The sequence below is a fragment of the Neofelis nebulosa genome, chromosome 15, assembly GCF_028018385.1.
Source record: "Neofelis nebulosa isolate mNeoNeb1 chromosome 15, mNeoNeb1.pri, whole genome shotgun sequence".
Taxonomy (NCBI): Eukaryota; Metazoa; Chordata; class Mammalia; order Carnivora; family Felidae; genus Neofelis; species Neofelis nebulosa.
In genome coordinates this window covers 30,811,995-30,834,764 of record NC_080796.1, presented here as the reverse complement: position 1 = coordinate 30,834,764, position 22,770 = coordinate 30,811,995, and the positions used below count along the sequence as shown (strand labels likewise).

Sequence of the window (22,770 nt, the reverse complement as noted above, 5' to 3'; positions counted from 1 at the left end):
CCTCTGACCCTCTAATGTCTGATCACCCCTGCCTGCTTTAATTTTTTCCACTGTACTTTTCACTTTCTGACTTAGTATATATTAACAAGTTATTATTTTATTGTCTACCTCCCCTCACTACAGGTATGCTCCATGAAAACAGGGGCCGTATCCCCAGTGCTGAGAATAGTGTCTGAACATAGGCCTTAACAAATAGTCATTGAATGAAGACTGAATGAGTAAAAAGATGAATGATTGGGGAAATGAATGAAAATCCCAAGGTTTCTGACCTCAAAGAATGGTGCACTGGAGACATAAAATCAATAAGATAACTCTAGCTTGTGTATTCTGGTAGTGACTCAGGGACTGGGTTCTAGAGTCTGTCACAGTTCAAATCTCTGCTTCACTTAGTAGCTGTGTCTTCGAGGGCCAATTACCTCAGCTCTCTGGGCCTGGTTTTCTCATTTGCGAAGTATGAATAATAATAATAATAATAATAATAGCAGCATGGAGGATTATTGTGGGAATTAAATGAAACAATCCATATAGAGTGCTTAGCACGGTACCTGGCGTGTGGTAAGGAGCCAGTATTATCTGCCATTATTATTGGGTCACTTGCTGGAATCCAGTGGAGCCTGAAAAGTTCTTCAGCATTATCCCCATCCTGATCTGGTATTACTGAGACTTTTCTGTTATGGAGCGAAAATTAGAAAGTGCCTCCTACCAGAAAGACTGTCCCTGAGGACAACTTTATCGTAGGATTTCTTTGAACCACAAATGCTTCTGTCCCCTCTTCAAACACATATTAAACATTTCATTTGTTCAGATAGGCTCCAAACAATACTATCTGTCCCCTCTGGAAATAACTGTTTCCTGTTTAAATGTCAGCAACCAGTTAAACATTATGGGGTTTTTTTTCTTGTAATTTTTGGGCCGCAGTAAATAATTGCTTAAGACTGTACTTTAAGAGGCATCTGTAAATCTTTATTTCGCCTTGTGATACAGGGAAAACCATGTCAAAAGTCGTTCTGACAATTTGTATTTTAATTTAAGTTTTATGAGTTCCCATTTAAAGAAGGCCAGTTTCTCATTGGCAAGCCTTCTTAAGAGGTTGAAGCTTTGATCTTAAATCCTAGGGAGACTTTGCAGAAATTGGAGGTGACGTTGTTGACAGGTTTGTCTGTAGCTATTCTAGTGCCATTAATTAAACACACACACACCCCTTTTATTTACTCCCCTGGAGTAAATGAATTGAACTTGACTTTGGTTTTTGATTGGAAGCTATGAGAGGGTCCAGGAAACATCAAAGAAACGCTCTTAATCTAGTAAAACTAACTCTCAAATGACCTAGCTTGAACATTAAAGCGTTCTTGATTCCAGTGCGGGTCTAGTTTCTTTTCTGTAAGGCGTTAATTCCCTTTAATGATAAAAAAAAAAAAAGTGCAGGGGCAAATAATCATCCCCTCCGCATAAAATTCCAGAGGGTTATAGGCTCTTTAATTTTATCTCGCTTCTGAAGGTCTCCTTTGTAAAACTGTGTATGCGTTTTTCTCTTGTCTTTTTGTACTGCTTATACCTTTAAGATCTTAGAACTTTATTTCTTTTGCATTTCAATTTTAGATTTTTGGAATGGTCACAGCTGTCCTAAAGCTTTTTATGATCCTAGACCTTTAGGAATGAAGGCATGGACAGGTTAAGACAAAAAGCCAGATGGTGCCTTTGTAGCAACAGAGTAGTTGAGTAGCCTCGTAGTTGAGAGGTCTGTTTTCATGTCTGCTTAGGGAGCCCCACCAGACCATTCATTTGCCCCCAAACAAATAGCCATCAGCCTGCCTCATGGGAGCCCAGCACCATTTGAAGCACTAAAGAGCAGTGAGCAAAAGAGACAGAAATCCTGTTCTCTTGGAGTTTATGTTCCAATGGACAATTAACACAATAACTAGGTTACACAGTCTCCACAGAAGACTGTGAAAGAAAATAAAGCAGTGTTATGGGGTGGGCAGGGGAGGCCTCACTGATAAAGTGACACTGGAGCAGAGACCCGCAGGAGCTGAGGGAGGGAGCTGTTGGCATGGGGGATGGGGGGAAGGGCCCCAGTGAGCGCAGAGATTCTGAGGCAGGAGGATGCCTGGTGTGAGTGGAGCAGCAGGGAGGCCAGTGAGGCTGAGGAAAAGTGAGCGGGTGTAGGAGGCAAGGTCAGAGGAATCAGAGCAAGTCCCTTTGGGCCCTGTGAGGCAGGTGTGACTTTGGCCTTTCTTCAGAGTAAGACGGGAGCCACAGGAGGGTTCTGAGCAGAGCAGTGATGGGATGTGGTTTATGTTGAACAGGATTGCTGTGGCAGCTGGGCTGGATCCAAGAGACTGGTTAGGTGGCTTTGGCCTTGATCTAGACCAAAGGTGGTGGATGGAAGTGATCTAGACCAAAGCCAGGATGGAAGTGATGAGAAGTGTTTGGATTCAGGGTACGTTATAAAGGCAGAGCCCAAAGGATTTCCTGGTGGACGAGATGGAGAACAGCCTGGGCCCCTGGACTATGCACGCTTCACACGTGGTTTGCCTTCTTAGTGATGGTCCTCATTGGTCTCCAGAGTATTGTCAACCAGTCATTCTGGTCCTGATAAGGAATCTGTAGACACGCTGATGGCTGAGAGAAATATCCATGGGGTCTTCTGCGCACACGTTCTGAGCAGATGGTACCAGGTTAATTAATAAGAGCTACCATCACTCACCAGTGTGAGTTGCTTAGTCCTTCTTGACACCATCTGACTGGACCTGTGGCATCACATTCTCAAAGGGGACCCGTGATAGGTGCTCACGTCATTCCAACCGGCAGCTTGGCCCTGAGTCTGAAAAATGTAGAGAAAGAACAGCGAAGTATGAGAAGCTACAGTGAAGACAAAGAAGAGGAAGATCAGGACATTTTTGGTACAAACAGCTCGAAAAAGAAATACCAGGAGCGGATCTTTCCCTTTGTGTCTCTCGTAGCTTCAGTTCGAATAGAAAAGTTTCGGTATTTCACAGATAACCAGAGAGAATTAATGAACTAAGATAGAATATGACAAAAACAAAGATTCAGTCCCACATTTAGTCCCTGAGGGCTGGCGGGAGAAGAATTTGTGGATCTCTCTCGTCAGATAGGTGGAAGCTACGGTGGCCGTCCCAGAGCCCTGCTCTTCACCCGCCCTGATCTTTCCTACTTCAATAAACCACAAAGTCTGTTGTGAGAGAAGATGAGTACATGGTTCACTCTGATGGTGGCCACGGAGAGAGCCAAAAAATCTGTTTGTTTAGGAGAAATCTCATTTCCCATCCCTGCCTTGCTCATATGGGGCTGAATACATCTTAATCTAAGTTCTTATCTCAGGAAAAGCTAAGGGTGGCCCTGGAAGCCCTCTGAATAGCAGGTGCAGACAGAATGAAGAGGGCTAGGGAGGGTGGAGGCCTGTGGAAAATATGTTCAGGAGGCCAAGAAGTCCATAAGGCTGATGAGCTCGAGAAAGGAACAGGTGCAGGGGAGGGGGGCCAATGCCTAAGGGTGCAGACTGGAACCTACCAGGATAGGGTGATAGGGAGACCAGATGGGCTGGCATTCGGTCAAACCAGATGGTGGGCTTTTATTTTTAAAAGGATTTGTAAATCCTAGGAACAAGGAACATAAGGGTACTGGGGCCTTTAATCCCATTAGTAGAGGACAAAAGTGTTCTCTTTAAAAATGTAAACCTACCAATTATAGAATTTCTCTTATCAAAACTTTGGGACAGAGTACCAGCTTGTGAAATGCCAAGAAATCTCTGGCTTCTTCATTGAGAGGAAGAGAGGAACTGCAGAAATAGGGCATTTGTTGTGAGTTACTGAAAAGCCTACTCCTCAAGAATTTGAAGTGTACATTTGGAACCAAACAAAATGTGATATATTTATACAAAAGAGTCTTGCTTACATATGGAGTGGGAAGGACAGCTAACTGTAATTAGGGATTGATTCGTTATTTAGTAAATTTTGAGTTTATAATGAGACAAATTAAAAAATTGTGAAGCACCTGTCACTTTCTAAAAAGCTGTCCCCCTGGGTCCCCTTCCCTGGTTCCCTGGCTCTTCTCCTGGTTGCATAAAAATTCCATTCTTCAGCCCTTCTCTCAGCCTTTCCTGGAGGGTCCAGAATTACTTCCGTAACCCTTCTCCTCAAGGACTTCTCGAGGAGACCAGACTCGTGGGCATAGCAGGGAGTCGTTACGGGGCACGTGTGGTGGTACGAGTGTGAAGGTGGCACAAGGCACAGGCAGGGCCACGAGGTCCTTCAGTAGATGGAGCAGAGGACTGTGTCTCCAGCCCCCAAGGAACCTACCGTCTTTGCTGAATGTGACACCTGACCCTCCCTCTGAGAGGAAAAGCCTAAGTTCTTCCAAAGAATTTCAAAGAGATGTTATATATTAAGGGAAAGTTTTAAGTAGTGCAATTCATTGTTAAATCACTGTTTTTGGTTAGAGTATCCATATGCCCAATAAGTAAATCCCAGCACCATCAGTTTTTGATGCTATTGCATAAATATTTCTTTCCGTAATTACTCCTGAAAAGTGTGACGGTTATCTCGTGTTTGCAATGGAATAGAGTTGCTTTCCAACCCCACTGAGTGGGTATTTTTGTTTTGATCCGTAAGGTATGGAAACCTGACAAGCCCAAACTGTGAAGAGGATGAAAGCCCCAGTTCATCAGAGTCTAAGATGGTGATCAGGAAGTAAGTATGCCTCTCTCTGCATTACAAGCTCTTAGTCAAGACTTATTATCTTAAAAGAATGTAATTCAGCAGAGTTTTTTTTTTTTATTCCTTTCCAATGTTGTCATGGCTTTTCTTATAATGCGTAAAATCATATAGTTATATTTTGACCATCCAGTGATAATTCATTTATTCATCCAATAAAAATGTACCAGGCATCTGCCATGTGCCAGGCCCTGTGCTAAGGGGAACAGCTATGAACAAAATAAGTAAGTCTCCGCTCTTATGAAGTTGGTATTTTAGCAGAGGGACAAGGAATCCACACAAAAAAGAATGCAGTAGGGTAAAGGGGGCTAGATCCTGATGGAGAGTTTGATTCACAGAGGGTGCCAGGAGTGGACTTTCTGATCCGGTGGCATTGGAGCAGAGTCCCGAACGGGGTACGGGCTCGGCTTTGTGAATATCCAGGCAGGGAAAATATGGAAAATGCTCTGAGGCGGGAGCAGTGTTGGAGAAGTGGTAGGGAGATGAATGAGGCAAGAGCAGGTGCCAGAGGATGAGATCTATAAGGTAGTGGGGGCCCCAGACCACATGGGGACTTGAAGGCCTCGGGCAGGATGTTCAATTTTATTCTAAGGAACTAAGGAACATAAGAATTTAGAGGTTCTACGAAGAGCAGGGCTATGGCCTGATTTATATTTCTGAAGGTTTTTATGCATCTATGTGGAAAATAGACTCTGGCGGTGGGACGGGGGCAAGAGCGGCAGCAAGGAGCCTGGTTAGGACACTTACAAGGGTCCAAGCAAGGGATGCTGGTAGCATGGACTTTCGGAGGAAGAGCAGTGGGGTGGTGGTGGTGGTGCTATTAGTAGTGATAGTAGTAGTAAAAGCAGGAGTGACTTGTAGGAACAGCTTCTGCAGAGATCTTGAAGGTGTTTCTAGGAGGTTGTACTGATGAAGTGAACGGGGCATCTGAGAGAAAAAGAGGCCAGGACACCTCCAAGGGTTGTGGTGTAAGCATCTGATAGAGCAGAACCTTGGCTTTATGAGATAAGAAAGACTGGCAGAGAGGAGCAGTATGGTGGGGAGCATGTGTCAAGAATTTCGTCTCAGACATACTAATTTTGAGACCGTTGGATGAGTCTAGATGGTTGGGAGAAGTCTGGACTGGAGGTACAAATCTGGGCATCCTCAGTTTATACCTGGTGTTTAAGGCTAGCAGGCTAGGCGTGCCCTTGTGGGAACAAAGGGCAGATAGAGAAGAGGAAGGTCCAGAGACTGAGCCTTGGTTTCCTCCAGTATTTAGAGTCAGGAAAGTAGAGGGTCCAGCAAGAGGAGCCTGGAACAGAACAGCCAGGGGGGAAGGAGAAGAAAGAAGAAGTTGTGTCCAAAAGACAAGCAAAGAAGGAGTTTGGGGGGGGGGGGTGCTGCTGTGACCAGTTATATCCATTACTGCTCAGATATCAAGCAAGAGGAGCCTGGGAAGCAACTACTGTGTTTGCAACATGTTGGTCTTTGGTCCCCTTGACAAGTGCAGCTTTCGTGGATGGAGGTGTGTGTGGGTCAAGAGAGGACAGAAGTTCGGAGAAGTTTTTCTATAAGAGAAGAGAAATCAGCAGGAGGATGATCTAGAGCAAAGGAGAGTTTTTTTCATTTGTGTGTGTGTGTGTGTGTGAGCACTAGGTGATAGTTTAATCTGATGAGAATTGTGTGGGAGACACTGAAGAAAAATGCAGGGGTGCAGGCCACTATAGGAGTGATGTTCTTGAGTAGATGGGCTGTATGCCAGGGTGCTTGAAAGTACTCTTAGTAAGTATTCATTCTTGGAGCCAAAAGTTTGGGCGGTTAATCCTATGGAATATTTTAACTCCTTGGAGGATTGACCGATGGAATCCTTTCTTCAGAAGCCAAAGATGTGAAGCTTAGAAAATTGAGTATCTTTTTAAGTCCTGAGTTAGGGAGTTTTATTATTTTATTGGATGGGCCATAACCTTCCAGAAAACCAGACAAACCAGTGTAGTTTTTTGAATGTCCAATGCAAGATGTGGTAAGTGTAACACATACTTTTATTCTTAGAGGGCTTGGGGAGGCTGCTTGGAGGAGGTGACAATTTGAGGTAGGCTCTGAAGGAGGGTGAAAATTTTGGTGGTAGGGCCATCTAGGCAGAGGGAACAGTGGGACCAAATCAGGGACACGCAGCGTATGTGACATTTTGGAAACAACACAGAACTGGTGTGGCTGCTTCATGATGGTGTCTGTACCAGGATGAGGGGAGTTGTAGAACCGAAGCTATCGCGAAGGGGGTTAATTCTCTCAAGAGAATAGGACGATCCCTGCTAAGCAGTAGACAGCCCTGAAAAGTTTTTGTAGGAAGGAACCAGTATAATCAAATAGGTGATCTGGGGACATGGCTTAGACGTACAGACTTCTTACTTAGAGTGTGGTCCATGTGCCAGCAGCATTGGCACCACCTGGGAGCTTGCTAGAAATGCAGACTCTCTGGCCTTACTGCAGACCTGGATTAGAATCTGCATTTCAGGAAGATCCTTGAGTGATTCTGCACATTTTAAGGTTTCAGAGTCATAGGATTAGGGGTTTCGTTGTACATTTTGTTTATTCATGAAAACTTAACTGAAATAGTAATTTTTTAAAAGAACCTCTTCAAATAAAAAAAAATTAATGTTTATTTTATTTTTGAGAGAGAGAGAGAGAGAGAGAGAGAGAGAGAGCAAGTTTGAGCAGGGGAGGGGCAGAGAGAGTGGGAGACACAGAATTTGAAACAGGCTCCAGGCTCTGAGCTGTCAGCACAGAGCCGGATGTGGGCTCAAACTCACGAACCGCGAGATCATGACCTGAGCCGAAGTCGGTTGCTTAACTGACTGAGCCATCCAGGCGCCCCAAAGAAGAACCTTTTTATATATATTTTTAAGCATAAACAAAGGAGGGATACTGTAAGAATTGAGTGGCCAGCTTGTCAAATGTTCCCTCCACCTGTGACCACATGCAGAAATAAGTGTGTCGTTATCCACAGATTTTGGAGTTGAGTCAGATCTGGAGCTATCATTCAGCTAGCCACCAAGGAGAGTAACAGTCTGAAAAATATCCAGAGCTTTTCTGTTTCCCAGGGAGTGTTTTGAGATTAAATAGGTTTCTGGGGAAGTAGCAAGTTAAAGAAAATTGGTTTGTACCCTGGATGTGAAGAATTCTGCTCATTATTTTAAAGTCCTATTCTAAAACTTCCTTGAACTTGATTGTATGCCAGGAACAGTGATGTGGGGGAGACTCCAGGATAAGCTGTTTTAAAGGGCTTTACAGTTTTAAGCATATGAGTCCTTAACAAAGAGCTTCACATAGAACTCCCCTGAGGGGTCCATCATCTGGGGACAATGGTCCTTTCCTAAAGCCTCACAATGAATTGGTAGAAAGTTCTTGACCCTTTTCCTCAGACTGAGTTGCTTTTTAAAAAAATTATGCCTGATGAAAATATGCTACTTTATCTTATAATGGACCACTCTGTCCTACAAATGCTGGAATGCTAAAATCCCTTCTCTCTGGTGACCTCTTTCTTCCTTTCATTCTCCTGCTTTCCGGCTGCTTCCTCTCCCCCTCCCAACTTCTCCTTTTATTATTTTTCATCTCATTTCACCGTTGTCTTTTTGCTTTTTCTAAAGTTACCCTTCTCCTAATCATTTCTGTGGCTAGAGAGGGTCACTGCTTTGTCTTTCTGAGAGAATATCGGGGAAGCATCTCCTTCTTTCCATATGTCACATATTGAAAGTTCCTCCATCATCACAGAGCTCTGGCACCTGAGATGTAGCAATGACCGAAGGCTTCCTAATGCTGGATGCATGTGTAGGAGACCTGGGTCTCTGGCAATGCTCAGTGGGCATTGCCAGAGGATATTTGGAAATATCTGGAGACGTTTTTGTTGTCTTAACGTGGTGGTGGGTGGGGGATGCTATCGGCATCGGGCGGGTAGAGGCCAGGATCTCTGTGAAACGTTCTACGGTGCACAAGACAGCATCGCCCTCCAACAAAGAATGCCCTGCCTCTAAGTGTCATAGTGCGTAGGTAGGAAACCCTGCTATATGGCGATGAGGCTGCAGTCCTCAAGTGAAAACCCTCTTTATTTATGAGTATCTAGATCTGGGTGAAAATAGGACCATGCTTATCTGGGGTTTCTTTATTCGTGTCCCGTCTTGTACTGAGGTGAGCCAAATGCCAAGGTGGCCCAGAAGCCAGCTCATAGGAGGTGAAGGGCCTTCGGTGAGAAGCCTGGAGAATTGAGGTTTGAGTCCCTCATCAATTACTGTCACTTCCCCTCTAGATGACCTAGTCACCTCACCTCCCTCGGTTTCAGCTTCTTGACCTGAAAAATGAAGTGCTCGGAGCGTAAGCTGAGGCCCTTTCAAGTGTAACGACATCGAGGATAAAACTTATTTAGCTTTCTCTTCATCTTTTCAAAAATGAACATGAATATCAGAAACAGAGATATGGCCCAAATATTGAGCTTTTGAGAGGTACCCCGGACTGCTTTTTTTGATCAGAGAGGCTGTGCAGCCAGCTTTGATGAAATAGAAAAACAAAATAGACAGCTTCTTTGAGTTGCTTGTTATGACTCATGACATCATAACTGGTCATGATGATACTAAGTACAGAGATGAGCTAAAGCACTGTATTGTGGGGTACAGTGAGCAGGACATAATGCCTACTGTTTTCCTTTGCTGTGAATCTGTCTTCTAGTGATTTCAGGTGGGAAACAGACGGTGGGAATTCAGTAACTTTCTAAGAAGTAAACATCGTGTTTTTGGGCAATGCCTTCAGTTCTGCAGATGGGGTGTAGTATGGGTGGGGAATCACCACTGAAAAACCCTCAACTATTATTTGGTTTTCTATTTTTAATGTAAAGCATAGAGCAAGGCTTACGTTTCGTACAGCGTCCCAAAATCCCAAGATAACCATCTTCCCTATATTTCTAAATCAACCTTTTGGAGGATAAAAGAACTTAGAAGAAGGAAAACGTGGACATACAGATGGAACAGTCAAGATGAAAGATTGGTTCCTAGTGCCTTGGATCACAATTGAGTAGTATTCTTCATGAATTTCAAAAAGTATCAGATTGTGCTGTGACTCCCACTTGTTAATTCCAGTCCTGAGTGTGCCCAGTTCAGGCTTTGTGCAGTATCGAGAACCTTTAGAGTTATCCAGCCAAAACAAGAATTCCTTGAGTTGCAAGGAATTCAACTTCCAAGGCCTCTGGATGTTGGAATCTGCCACACAGTGATTTCTGATGTTAGCGCCAGACTGTTGTATGTAATAAGCACACCATGTTTATTTCTACAATCCCTAAGCTTGCAACTATTTGGAAATCAGGAAACTCACTTCCTGTGACAGAAGAAAACATCTCTGCCCACATTCATCCCACCTGTGCCCTTTTCCTCCTTCCTGCTGACACTTTTACACAATAAAATGCTGTCTATTTAGAATAATAAAATCAGAACCAGATGGAAAAGGATACTTTCCCTAGTGCAGATTTATTACCAGCATTGAATTCAGAAGTGAAGAGAATGTAAAGAAGGGGTATTAGCCTTACAGAACCTCGACACCATGAATCTTCATTTTCTGAAATGGATCTAAAATTAGAATATGTATGTAGGTATGTGTCACCTATCTTTGTCTGTCTATCTATCTATCTATATCTATAATACTTAATTTAAAGAAGTTTAAGACTCCTTAGGAAATGACACTTTTTAAATTTCTTTAATGACTATTGTAATGTAGAAATAGTTCTGTTTCCTTTTCTTTTATTGACTCTCATCACTTCCCTTCTGGAGTGCTGTGTTTTGTTTTCTCAACCTCTTTACCACAGCAGTGCTCTAAACTGTTGAAATCATTCTGCTCTCATCTCTGCACATTCAGATGATGTGAATGTCATTCTTGTAATCTTTTCCCAGAAGTTGTAAATAGTGACTCCAGATTTTAGTCACCAGTGAAGAGTTGTATAAATAGTAGCAATCCAAGACATTGGAAACACTTTAAAGAAAAGGGAGATGAGTTAAAGAAGGCTGGCTGTGATTCCTTAATGCCTGAGAAACTTTACAGTGGAAAGTATTAAAAAATCTTCCCAGAGAGTTTGCAACTAATATTCATTGCAGTAAATTCAAGTACCCTAAGAAAGCAGTTGAAATTAATATGGTGATTTTTTATTATAATTTTTTTCATGTGTATTTTTGAGAGAGTGCAGTGTGTGTGTGTGTGCACGCACACGCGTGTGCATGCACGCGGGAGATGGGCAGGGGGAGAGGGAGACAAAGGATCTGCAGTGAGCTCAAGGCGGAGCTCGAACTCACGAACCATGAGCTCATGATGTGAGCTGAAGTTGGATGCTTAACCAACTGAGCCACCCAGTTGTCCCAAAATTAATGTGCCAATTTTAACAATGGGGCAAAGAAAGAGAGGTAAAGAACAGAGCAAAAATAATATTTAAAACTTGAAATTGAAAAGAATGAGAGGCTCTAATGTGAAAGGGATATTTTTAAAAAGTAAAATGAAAGAATGGAGAAATAATATGTTGTATAAAAGAGCCTGGTATTGTCTTTAAAACATCCATAGTGGACAAGGAAAAATAGAAAGCATACTTTCAAAAGTCACTGAAATCTTGAATCAAATTGTGCATTTAAGGGAAGGGAGTAGAAATTAGTTTTCTAAGAATTAAGGAGTAAAAAAGAACGTTGGCAATCAGTGGTTCAGAAAGAAGAAAAATCAGCCACCTAAGAATCTCCTGGGGTTCTCCAAATGTGGGAGAATGGCAAACAGGCATCCCAGCCACCTCTGTCACTTGATTTGCCCTGCATCACCCTGGCCACCACCCCTGGCTGCAGTTTGTGGTGTGCTAACTAGTGTGGGGCCTTCTTCTGGGTGCTTTGTATCTTCTTTTACCATCACAGATATGCTGTGAGATGTTGTCTTCATTTTATAGGTGTCAGTGGAAGCCTCAGAAAAGTTTGGGGGGGTGCCCGGGTGGCTCAGTTGGTTAAGCGTCTGACTTCAGCTTAGGTCATGATCCCATGGTCTGTGAGTTCAAGCCCCGCATCAGGCTCTGTGCTGGCAGCTCAGAGCATGGAGCCTGCTTTGGATTCTGTGTCTCCCTGTCTCTCTCTCTCTCTCTCTCTCAATCTGCCCCTCTCCTGCTCACTGTCTGTCTCTCCCTGTCTCTCAAAAATAAACAAACATTTTTTTTTAAAAACTTCTAAAAAAATTTTTTTAAAAAGAAAAGTTTGGGGCATCTGGGTGGCTCAGTCGGTTAGACGTCTGATTCTTGGTTTTGGCTCAGGTCGTGATCTCACAGTTTGTGAGTTCGAGCCCCTCATCAGGCTCTGCACTGACAGCATGGAACCTGCTTGGGACTTCTCTCTCCCTCTCTTTCTGCCCCTTCCTGGCTCTCTCTCTCTCTCTCTCTCTCTCTCTCAAAATATAAATAAACATGAAAAAAAGTTATATATTTTGACTAAAACCAAGCAGCTGGTTAAATGAACTCTGGTATTTGAACTCAGGCCCGATGGACTCCAAGACCTAGGCTGCTCACCATTTTGCTCTTGGGCTTTGCCATTTCAAACTGAACGTCAGGATCTCAGGTGCTTGTGCTTTTTCACCCCATGTATGCTTCTGTCACAGTAACCAGGTTGCAGCCAGAAGTACATGAAGAACTAAGGTATATTATCACTACTGTGACTAGTGTTTTAGCTTGTTAGCATCCTGAGATCTCTTAATTTGGGATTATTTACTGTAATGTACCCTGTGTTGTTTTGCCTGGCTTTATTACTGAATGAACACCCTAAGCAAGGTCCCCAGACAGCTGTTAGAAATGTGGAAGTCAGGCTTGCTTCCTGGGGAAGGAGATGGGTTGCAGGATGTGAGGAAAGAAGAAGGAAGATCACATTGGTCAGGCCCATCAATCTGAGTGCCTGCTTCCTGTTCTTAGGGCCTTGTAGCATCTTTCATTACCAATGGAAACACCATCCTGATGGTGAAAAGTATAGAATGCCTCAGCAGTGTTTTCATTAGAGGCCTATCTATAACATAAAAACACCCTTCTTGGACTATGAGGGATGGGAGAATAACAAGCTGCTGAGGTCCCTGAAGAACAGTTTTGGCGAGTGGCAGCGTCCCTTTGTAATAGTAATAGCTAGAGATCATTGACTGCTGAGTAGGAATAGTCCCTGTGTTAAGTACTGTATATCCTTTTAATATTACCATAATAACTCCATGTATTACTAGCGCTCTCTCACAGATGAGGAGTCTGAGACAGAGAGAGGTTAAGTAGCATACCCAAGGTCATACAGGGAGTAAGTGAAAGCTGGGATTTAGAGCCCGGCCTTGCCCTCTACATTCCATGGCCTCTACTTCCTTCCCGTTGATAAAAATGAGATGGGTTTTTCTTAAGAACTTAGGTCAGACTCTCCTGTTTGTGTTTTTTCCTTAAAATTAAGATGTTTTTCACAACAGTTTTGGATTTCTGTAAAAATCGAGCAGATAGTAGAGTTCCCATACACCTCCCTCAGTTCCCCCTACTATTCTCAAGTGAATATAGCACATTTGTTACAGTGAATGAACCAGTATTGCTACATTGTTAACTGAAGTCCATAGTTTATTCAGATTTCCGTACTTTTTACCGATGTCCTCTTTCTGTTCCAGGATCCCGTTCAGGATACCATATTCCATTTAGTTTGTCATATCCCCATAGACTCCTCTTGTCTCCATAGACTCACTCCTCTTGGCCATGACAGTTTCTCAGACTCTTCTGGGTTTTGATGACCCTAACGGTTTTGAGGTCAGATGTATTGTAGGATGCCCCTTTACTGGACTTTTTTTCTCATAATCAGACTGGATTTATGAGTTTTCGAGAGGAATCTTACAGAGATAAAATGCCATTCTCATCACATGATGTCAAGGACACACACCGTCAGCATGATTTATGACCGTTGTTGGCCTTGATTACCTGGCTGCAGTAGTAGTTCTCAGATTTCTCCATGGAGAGCATCTGCCCTCCACACTCTTCCCTCCCGTACTGTGTTATTTGGAAGGAAGTCACTATGCACAACCCTCAATTAAGGACTGGGGAGTTTTGCGCCTCCTCTGTTAGGGTGAAGTATCTAATCAATGTATTTGGAAAACTTCTGTGTGGGACGTTTGTTACCCCCATTTATTAGTTTATTTAATCATCTAGATCAGTATGAAGTAGGTGGATACTTTTTTTGTGCTTTGGGTTATAATACGATGCTAGTTTATTTCTTGCTCAGATTATTCCTGTTTTGGCCACTGGGAGCTCTTTTGGTAGACTCCCGTGCACTTTGACATGTACTTGTAGCATTTGTGGGGTTATTTGGTTGTTTGAGGCCTTCTTACTTTCTGGCACTACACGATGCCCTAGGCTCATCTTCTAGATTTCCTGCCCCCGACCTAAAATCAACCATTTCTTCAAGGAGCCCTGGTTCTTTTCATTGGAGAATGGCATCAGAATCCAAGATTCGCAGCTGACAGGGCTAGATTTATGTTTCCACAAATTACCAGTTACGTAAATACAGATATTTATGTGTAACATTTTGTATCTATATTATGTTTAACACGAGTTCTTGCTGATGCCTCCAGTTCTAACCTGCTACCACATAGATCGCTCTAGTCTGCTCCCCTTGCTTATTTGTAAATTTCCTCTGCGACAGCGAGAAAAATGGCTTCCACCATCTGCCAGATATTTACTTAATTGTTCACTTTCGGTTATACATGTATAGCAGTATCGGAGTTGTTAACTCATACCCTAGCGGGAAGCAACTTGATCAGCTAGAACATGGTGCTTATGTATAGTTCCTTTGGCTTTAGCCCTTGGTCTTATAGACTGCCCTTCTTCTTTTTTAAAATAATGAAAATAGCTAATATTTTTTGAGGACTTACTATGTCCTAGGAACTATTCTAAATACTTTGCATGTATTATTGCTTGGCCTCACAACAATTCTACGAGGAGGCATGTGTTATTCCCATTTTACAGATTAGGAAGCTGAGGCACAAAGAGGCTAGGTTACAGCTAGTAAGCCACAGAACCAGGATCCCAGTTAGGCGCTCCAGAGACTGTTCACCACATTGGCTGTACTGCTCATGAACAATGGGCACTTCAGAACCCTTTCGGTTTAGTTTTGTTTGTTTGTTTTTTTCCTTTTCTAGTGGAGTGCAGTCACTGACACACTGGATAAGGTTTGGTGATCTGGAGTTAGGTCTGTGCACAATAATTCTCTTCAGTTTCTATAAATTTGCCTTCAGATATCAGGGCCCGCACATCTAGTTTGGGAATAAAGGAGTGGACCAACACGCCTGACTTTGGCTAATTGGTTTCAGGCTTGTCTCTTCCTATTCTTGGTCCTTCCCCACCCATATTTACTGTGTATTTCTGTGTGTCCTTTCTATCACGGTCTTCCTCCCCCTCCCCCTTGCCTTGGAGCTTTTTCTCTGTAACTGCCTCATGGCCCCTCACTGGCTTCTGTGCCATGGGCTTGCCTGATGCTTAGCACTGACTCTGGCCCTGTTTGCATTTACTTTCCTGACACTCCTAATTCCTCTTTCGCTTACCCTCCTCGTGTTCTAATCCCTGCTCAGCCTCTGTACCAAAACGCACGCTGGAAATGTACAAGAAAGCATCGCAAGACGACCTTGACAAGTCCAGATAGTAATGCTTCCATCTTTTCCAGGCTTTTTCAGAAAAAAAGAGAAACACATTTTCTGTAGCCTCCTTTGTTCTTTCTCATCAGGGAAACCTTCTAGCCAGAGGTCTCAGAGGCAGCCTCTAAAGGGCAGCCTTCTCTGAAAAGGAAAATCTGCTCTGTGACTAGGAGAACAAGGTGGAGGGGTCTAGCTCAGAGTCAGTGTCAAGGTCGCTTTGCTTTCTTCCCCTGAAGGGCAAAGTGCATTGGCTCCCTCCCTCAGGGCTTTGCAGTGTCACCTGCTACATTGATCCAAAGGCCCACCTCCACATGGATGTTCTTACCTTTTCTTTATGCGTTAGGAAAAGATCCAGTTTTTGGAGAATATCCTAACATAGAAAAACATTTCACTGCTTTTGAAAAAATGGTCCCATATCTTATTAAGTAACAATAAATTATGATCTCAAATAGACTTCTGGGGAGAGGAAAGAACTCTAAATGGACAAAGTTATTCTTTTTGTCATAGTAATCCTATTTCTTGGCTGGGAGCTTATACATCATGGGAGAGATGACTTCATATTTTGAAAATTTCTCATTAAGCCTTTTACCAATTGTAGAATATTTTACTACCAGTGGGATTTTAATATGATTTAATACATATGCATTCAAATCCCTATATGTATTTAAATATCTGTGGTTTGAGCATACTAGCAGCCTAGACAGTCAGCCCTCTTACTGCATTGCATGCCTGAAGGTCCCCATGGTGGCCATCAGTTCTGTACTTTTTCCTTGTACCTCTCAGCTAAGGCATCTGTCTAGTATTTTCCAACCAGGTGTTACGAAGTGTGATTTCTGTTTGGCTAAGAAATCAAATGAGTGTTCCATTCCTCCCCTCTCTTCCACAAACACTTTGAGATTAGAGAACACCCTACTAAAGAATGAATGGATTAACCAAGAAATTAAAGAGGAAGTAAAGTGCATTGAAGCCAATGAAAATGAAAACACGACAGTCCAAAACCTTTGGGATACAGCAAAGGTGGTCGTAAGAGGAAAGTATAGAGATTGCTCCAGACCTTCCTAAAGAAGGAAGAAATGTCTCAAATATACAATCGAACCTTACACCTAAAGAAGCTGGAAAAAGAACAGCAAATAAAGCCCAAAGCCAGCAGAAGAAGGGAAATAATAAAGATTAGAGCAGAAATCAATGATATAAAAAAAAAAAAAAAAAAACCACAACAGTGGAACAGATCAATGAAAGCAGGAGTTGGTTTTTTGAAAGAATTGAGAAAATTGATAAACCCTTAGCCGGATTTATTGAAAAGAAAAAGGAAAGGACCCAAATAAATAAAATCATGAAGGAAAGAGGAGGGATCACAACCAATAATGCAGAAATAACAATAATAAGAGAATAGTCTGAGCAGTAATACGCCAACAAATTGGGCAATCTGGAAGAAATGGGTAAATTCCTAGAAACATATAAACTACCAAAAGTAAAATAGGAGGAAATAGAAAATTTGAACAGACTCATAACTAGAAATTGAATCAGGAATCAAAAATCTCCCAACAAACAAGAGTCCAGGAACCCTCTCTTCTCTTCCTATTCTTTAAATTGGTCTACTCTATATCCCTTGAAAGTGTTTTGCCCTCTCTTACCTCAGGATCTTTGCTTATGCTATTGGCCCAGAGTCTTTACTCCACTAACTCTTACCTAAGATCTCAGCTAAACATTGTTTCCTAAATCCTTCTTTGGAATCCCTCTTGTGACATTCATCACATACACAGTTTTTATGAGTATGGAAGATAAAGGGCACTCAAAAAATATTAATTTAATTAGTGAATTAATTCTCCCCAAGGGCCTGTTTCCTTAGAAGTACAAGTCTTAGAAGCTGTGTCAGTCCATTCCACACATTGATGTCTGAGCACGTCTCCCTGTTCCTTATAGACCATTGTAATAGGGTGAACAAGGTTGCCAAGAACGCCTGAGGTAGAAAAGGCAATCCTGGTTGTCCCCTCAGCTGTCAGGTTTGGGCTCCTTGCCCCATGGCCACCCACCCAGCATGCTTACTTGGGACTGAGGGGTTTTGCTCTGTAACCCATTAAAGATTACTTTGGAGAAGGAGGTCATGTACTGCCTTTCCTCCTTACTGAGTTTACATTATGTCACAATCGATATCTTTCCGTTTGGTTTCAGAAAGTACTTCTTCAGTCTTCACAAGTCTTTCAAGAAGCATGTCTTGCAGTTTGTATTAGAGTTTGATGTCCCTGAATTGATTTGTCCTGAGGAGAATGCCTTAGGTGGTGCGCGTGTGTGTGCGTGTGTGCATGTGTGTGCGGGCCTGTGTGTGTATCTGTTTGCAATAGCAGGCCTGGAGCCACACGTGTTGTTGCACAGTTTGTATTTCATGTCATCCTTTCTGTTTGGGTGGCAGATTCTTTGAGGGATTTCCATACGTGCTGATTTTCACTGAGCCATTTTTACCTTTTTCAGTCCCTTCCTTTTGTGATTTATGGCAAGTAGTTTTAAGACGCCTAAAAGTTACATTTCTCTTTGGGTATCTTGAAACATCCTTCTTGACATTATGTCCTGTGAAGTCACAGCTGATCAGTGTCAGGTAGATGAAGGCAGGTATTCTATCTCTTCTCTAGGTAGGGGTCAGTGGAGTTGAGTGACTCCCCACCTCCCTTTGTTCACAGGTGGCACAGCTGGATGGGAATTGGGTTTTCCTTCTCCAGCCTTCTTTCTTGTTCTGGTACAGAACCAAGTAGCTTCTCTAGCTTAACAGTCATACCTTTCCTGTAAGTTTGTGATTTTAAATCAGATTTCCCTTCAGTATTGAGGTTTTTTACATTCTGCCCAGTAATCAGTTCTGGTTGCTATGTAAGCCAGACTTTGGGAGTGGAGCCAGGAAGGGTAAGTTGGAAAGGCATTGGCCAGTAATCCTGTTGGCTGCCATGATTTTGTGATGTTGCTTTCCTTTTTGAAATCTCAGATGTTTCACATTTTATCTGCTTTATAGTCTATCAAGAGCGGGAAGTTTTCTTCCCAGGAGTAGTAAACATAAAGCTACCGTGAGCTTCGGGCACATGTCCAGGACTTTCCAGAAAACCTCCCTTTCTGGCATGCTGATAATTGGCCTGACGATAGGAGGTCAGGGGTCTGCCCCGTGTTGTATTGTGCTGTTTGTGTGTATCTTTCCCTTCTTCTCTTCCTTCTTCCTCCTTCCCCCTTCACTCCTCTTTTCTGTGAAAATGCTTTTTCTAGCCAAGTCAGGGTCTGGGTTTGTAGTAACTTCCACAGTCCTCTTAGGCTAAGCTGTGGGAAGGGCACTGTCACAACGGGTGGAACGAATAGCTCAGCAGAGCTAGTTAAAAACGTCAGACTGAGGAGGACAGAATGTGCACCTAAAGGCAAGTCCAATCTGGATTCAGGTCCCTTTTCAGGACTCCTGCAGACCTTCCGAGGCTGCACTTTCCGTGGAAGTAAGCTCTAAATGATGTGTCCTGTAGAGATGCAGAAGTACACGGAGATGCGAACAAGGATACACCTTTTGTAATTGTTTGTGATTGTGAGAACAAGAAAATAACATAAACATTTGTATACTAGTACAAGAATCCTTCTATTAATTATGGTGTGTCCACGCAGTGGGAAACAGTAAGGTAGATCTGGAGGCAGTGAATGGAGTGGTGTCTGTTTCATACCATTCAGTGGGAACAAAAATCCATGTTGGCTGGTCTATGCACAGTATATCTATTTAAGTATATATACATATCCACTGAAAAGACTAGAAGGATATACTCCAGACTGTTAATAGGTGGTCATGGAAATGGGATTGTGGAATGGGTCACGGAAATGGAAAACGGAAGGAAGTGATATTTTGCTGTTTTTGTCTGTATACATTTGTAATATTTACTTTTTTGCAATAAATAATCAGTTTTGTAACTTGAAAACTAATACTTATGGGAGGCCAAGGAGTAAAAGTTAGTATCTTTTACTATGTTTCTTTTCCCTGTGATTCTGGATTTCTGCCTGGCTTTTCTTTTAAGTTATGCAACTGAGGAGTCACTAGGGTCATTGTGTTGCTGGTCTCGTTGTTGGTGGGTGTTTTTTTTCATTTTTATTGGTTGATGTGAATTCTCATCCCTCCATGTCTGTTTTTTCTATCAGTGTCATTGGAAGAGTATTCTCTCACCGAAATATTAAATATTAAATGAGTAGTTATACTAATCAGATCAATTCATGCTTCTTTTGAGAATTACAAAACTATATGTAGGACTCAGCCTGATGAAAGCAAATGTCAGGTTGTCCTAGGTTCCAGCCTGTTCCCCCACCAGTGTGCCTACCCCAGTTCTGGGCTCAGCGCTTGTCAGGGAAGAAGAGAAATTATTCATGGAAAACATCTTGTTCCTTATAAAAAGGAAGTGTTAGAATGCTACTTCATCATTTTCTTCTTCAGTTCATCATATGGTTGTGTGTGTGTGTGTGTGTGTGTGTGTGTGTGTGTGTGTGAAGAAAGGAGAAATAATGCAATGTGTGGGCTCTTAAAAAGTAGAAGTCCATCAATTTTGGGGGGCGTGAGTGTTTCAACATATGAATGGGGGGACACAAGCATTCATACATAACACGTGATTTTGCAGGTAAACTGAGGATTGAAGGCCCACTGAGGAGACTCCATTAATTTCATTTTGCTTATGTTTTCATTAAATCCCAGGTCCCATATTAATTTCCTTGAATCTTTTGGGAGGGAGTGAAACTTTTGTTCGGCTTTTTATTTAATCTGGACTAAAGATTTAGAGAATATTTTAATTATTTCTGTGGTTTTATGTTACCTATTTCCAACATACGCATGTAAATATTATAGTTCCAAAGGCCCTCATGTCCTTGTTAGTAAAGCAATGATATACACAGCAGTGAAAACAATTAGTAAATTTATTTTTCTTCTGTTTGCACTTCACCTCCAAAGGGTAAGCATTGAATTGGCTTTGGTTGTCCGTATGCCTGTATTGTAGTCCGGCTTCATGGTAGGAATTTGGCATGTGTGGCATTTAGTGAAAGCCCAGCCTGCAGGTTCACTACCATCCTGGTAGTCTCTTTACAGGTTGTGAACTAAGTGAACAATTTGTTTGAAGTATACTTAGATGATAATTTAAAGAGGCGCTAAGCCTTTTTGTTTTTAATCAGCTGAAGAATTTTGGTCAGTTGTGTCGTTAGCTAAAATGAAGTATCACATCACTGTCAATAAAACATGGATTGATTAATTTATAGCCCCTGTCATCTCCAGCCATCATGAGCGCATCCAGCCCAGCACGTCCTCTTTGAACATGAAGCGCAAAATGATAGCACTCAAAACTTTTTATCCTTTTCGCCAGTCAGCTGTTTGTCTTTTCCAGTGGATGTGGGGCTGCCCCTAACCTAAGACAGCACACGCGTGTTCTTAGTACCATGGTGGGGGTGGGGGAGGGGGTGTGCACACGTCACGGCCCTGTCTCTTTTTGTGCCCTGACCCTTGTCTTGCCTAAAATATTCTCTGCTGAGCCATCAGAGGAAATCGCCTTCACAGTGGCTTTGCTTCTCAAGGTTTTGTCCCTTACCTTTCAAAGACCTACTTCTCTATTAGGTACTCTTTCTCCTACATATTCTTCTCTTATAATTTGAAAAGCAAAAGGATAATTGGGGGGGCACATTTTTGGGGTACTTATGCTGAAACCCTGGTAATCTTTGTAAAATTAAATTAATGCTGTTATCTTTTCCAAACCTAGGCACTTCCTGTCATTAGATGGATTTCAGGCCTACTGTCAGTTATTTCCTAAAATGTTAGTACAGTTGATTTTGTGGTTTCTGATATGAGTGAATCCAGAACTGGAAACACATAATCTCCTTGTGCACAGATTGCTTTGAAGTTGCTTCAGGACTCACTAAATCTCCTTCTGTGTGTCTTCCCCCCCCAACCCCGTATGAGTTTTTCCAAAGTTTTTGGTCCTGTCTTTTTTTGGAACTTAATCAGTCTTTCCCCAGCTCTACAACCACCACTTAAAATAATAAGATAAATAATATTTATTTATTATAAAATAATAAGATAAATAAGATAAAATAATAATAATTGTCAGCTTCTCTTCAAGTGCTTTAACTTTATTGACATTGCCAGGAACTTTTGGGTGAATTCTCTGTTGACCCCTGGTTTTGTGAGGTATCTCTGGGTGAGGACATGGTATCCGGGTCTCGTTTTGAGTCCCCACATCCAGTTGGGTGTAGTGACTCTCCATTTCTCTTTCTCAGTGCAATCGCCTCAATCCTGAGGGCCTGGCTTGACCAGTGTGCAGAGGACTTCCGAGAACCCCCTCACTTCCCTTGCTTACAGAAACTGCTGGATTATCTCAAACGGATGATGCCAGGCTCCGATCCGGAGAGAAGAGCGCAAAATCTTCTGGAGCAGTTTCACAAGCAAGAAGTGGAAACTGACAGTGAGTACTGACTTGATTCCAGGGAACAAGTTAGATTCTGATTCTGCAGTCCCCTTGTTGAAGAAATGTTCTCCCTGTACTTGATGAATGACCTTGGTTGGTCTCACAGAGACAAGCTGCTGGGGGGATTGGTGGTGGGTAAAAATTCTAAAGTTTATCTCAGTGCTAATTACAGAGCCTAAGAGTTTTAGAGCCAAGAAGGAGATTTTTAAGACCACCTGGTGTGGCATGCTCATTATAGATAAAGAAACTGGCCCTGAGAAGTGCATTTCCTCGGGTTTCTTCTAATACCATAAAGAGGATGGTCCTCTTGATGGTCCTTTACCTTCTCTTGTCAGCATGTCCCATGCTGAACTTGAATTTGCTTTTTATGATCTGCCTCATGGCTCCTCTTTCTATCTAATGGAGGAAACCCATCACAACCACCACTATTCAGCGGGCGAGGATTTAAATGCAGTTGTGCTCCAGCCCTCACGAAAGTTCGAAAAGCCCTGAAAAAGTGTTTCTCTGTCAGCTAGAAAACGTCACTGTCATTGAGCTTCTCGGATGGCCTCATCAAAGGAAGTTTCTGTGGCTGTTTTTTCCTATTGGAGGAATTGACTGCCTGTTTTCAAGGACAAAGGAAGGGCCACCGCTGCAGGTCGTGGGCAGCTTGGAAATATCAGGCTTTGAAGAAAGTCGGAAAGAGGTTAGGACAGGCTTTCAGTGTGACGATTTATCCCCCCACTGGCCTGCCGGGTGATGGTTGCCATGGCGGCTGACCCACTTGGAGCTTTTGACAGGCATTTCCCTGAAGTGACGCCCGATTTCCTCAGTGAGGGAAAGGAAACGGTTCCTCATCACCGATAAGGGAAGCTGCCTGAGTGCCAAAGAAAATAACCTTAAATTCCAAACGGTACCTGTTGAATGTTTTATGTAGGGGGATCAGAGCGGTG

General features: G+C 42.6%; 1 protein-coding gene across 3 annotated transcripts in view; it reads left to right on the top strand.

Annotated features, from left to right (window-relative positions):
- Window positions 1–22,770, top strand: part of RGL1 (ral guanine nucleotide dissociation stimulator like 1) — a 257,023-nt gene that overhangs the window by 189,767 nt on the left and 44,486 nt on the right. For all 3 annotated transcript variants that reach the window (XM_058701132.1, XM_058701131.1, XM_058701130.1), the window contains 2 exons: window positions 4,632–4,709; window positions 21,651–21,835. In XM_058701132.1, coding sequence (XP_058557115.1) covers window positions 4,632–4,709; window positions 21,651–21,835 — 263 coding nt within the window. The remainder of the gene's footprint in view (window positions 1–4,631; window positions 4,710–21,650; window positions 21,836–22,770) is intronic.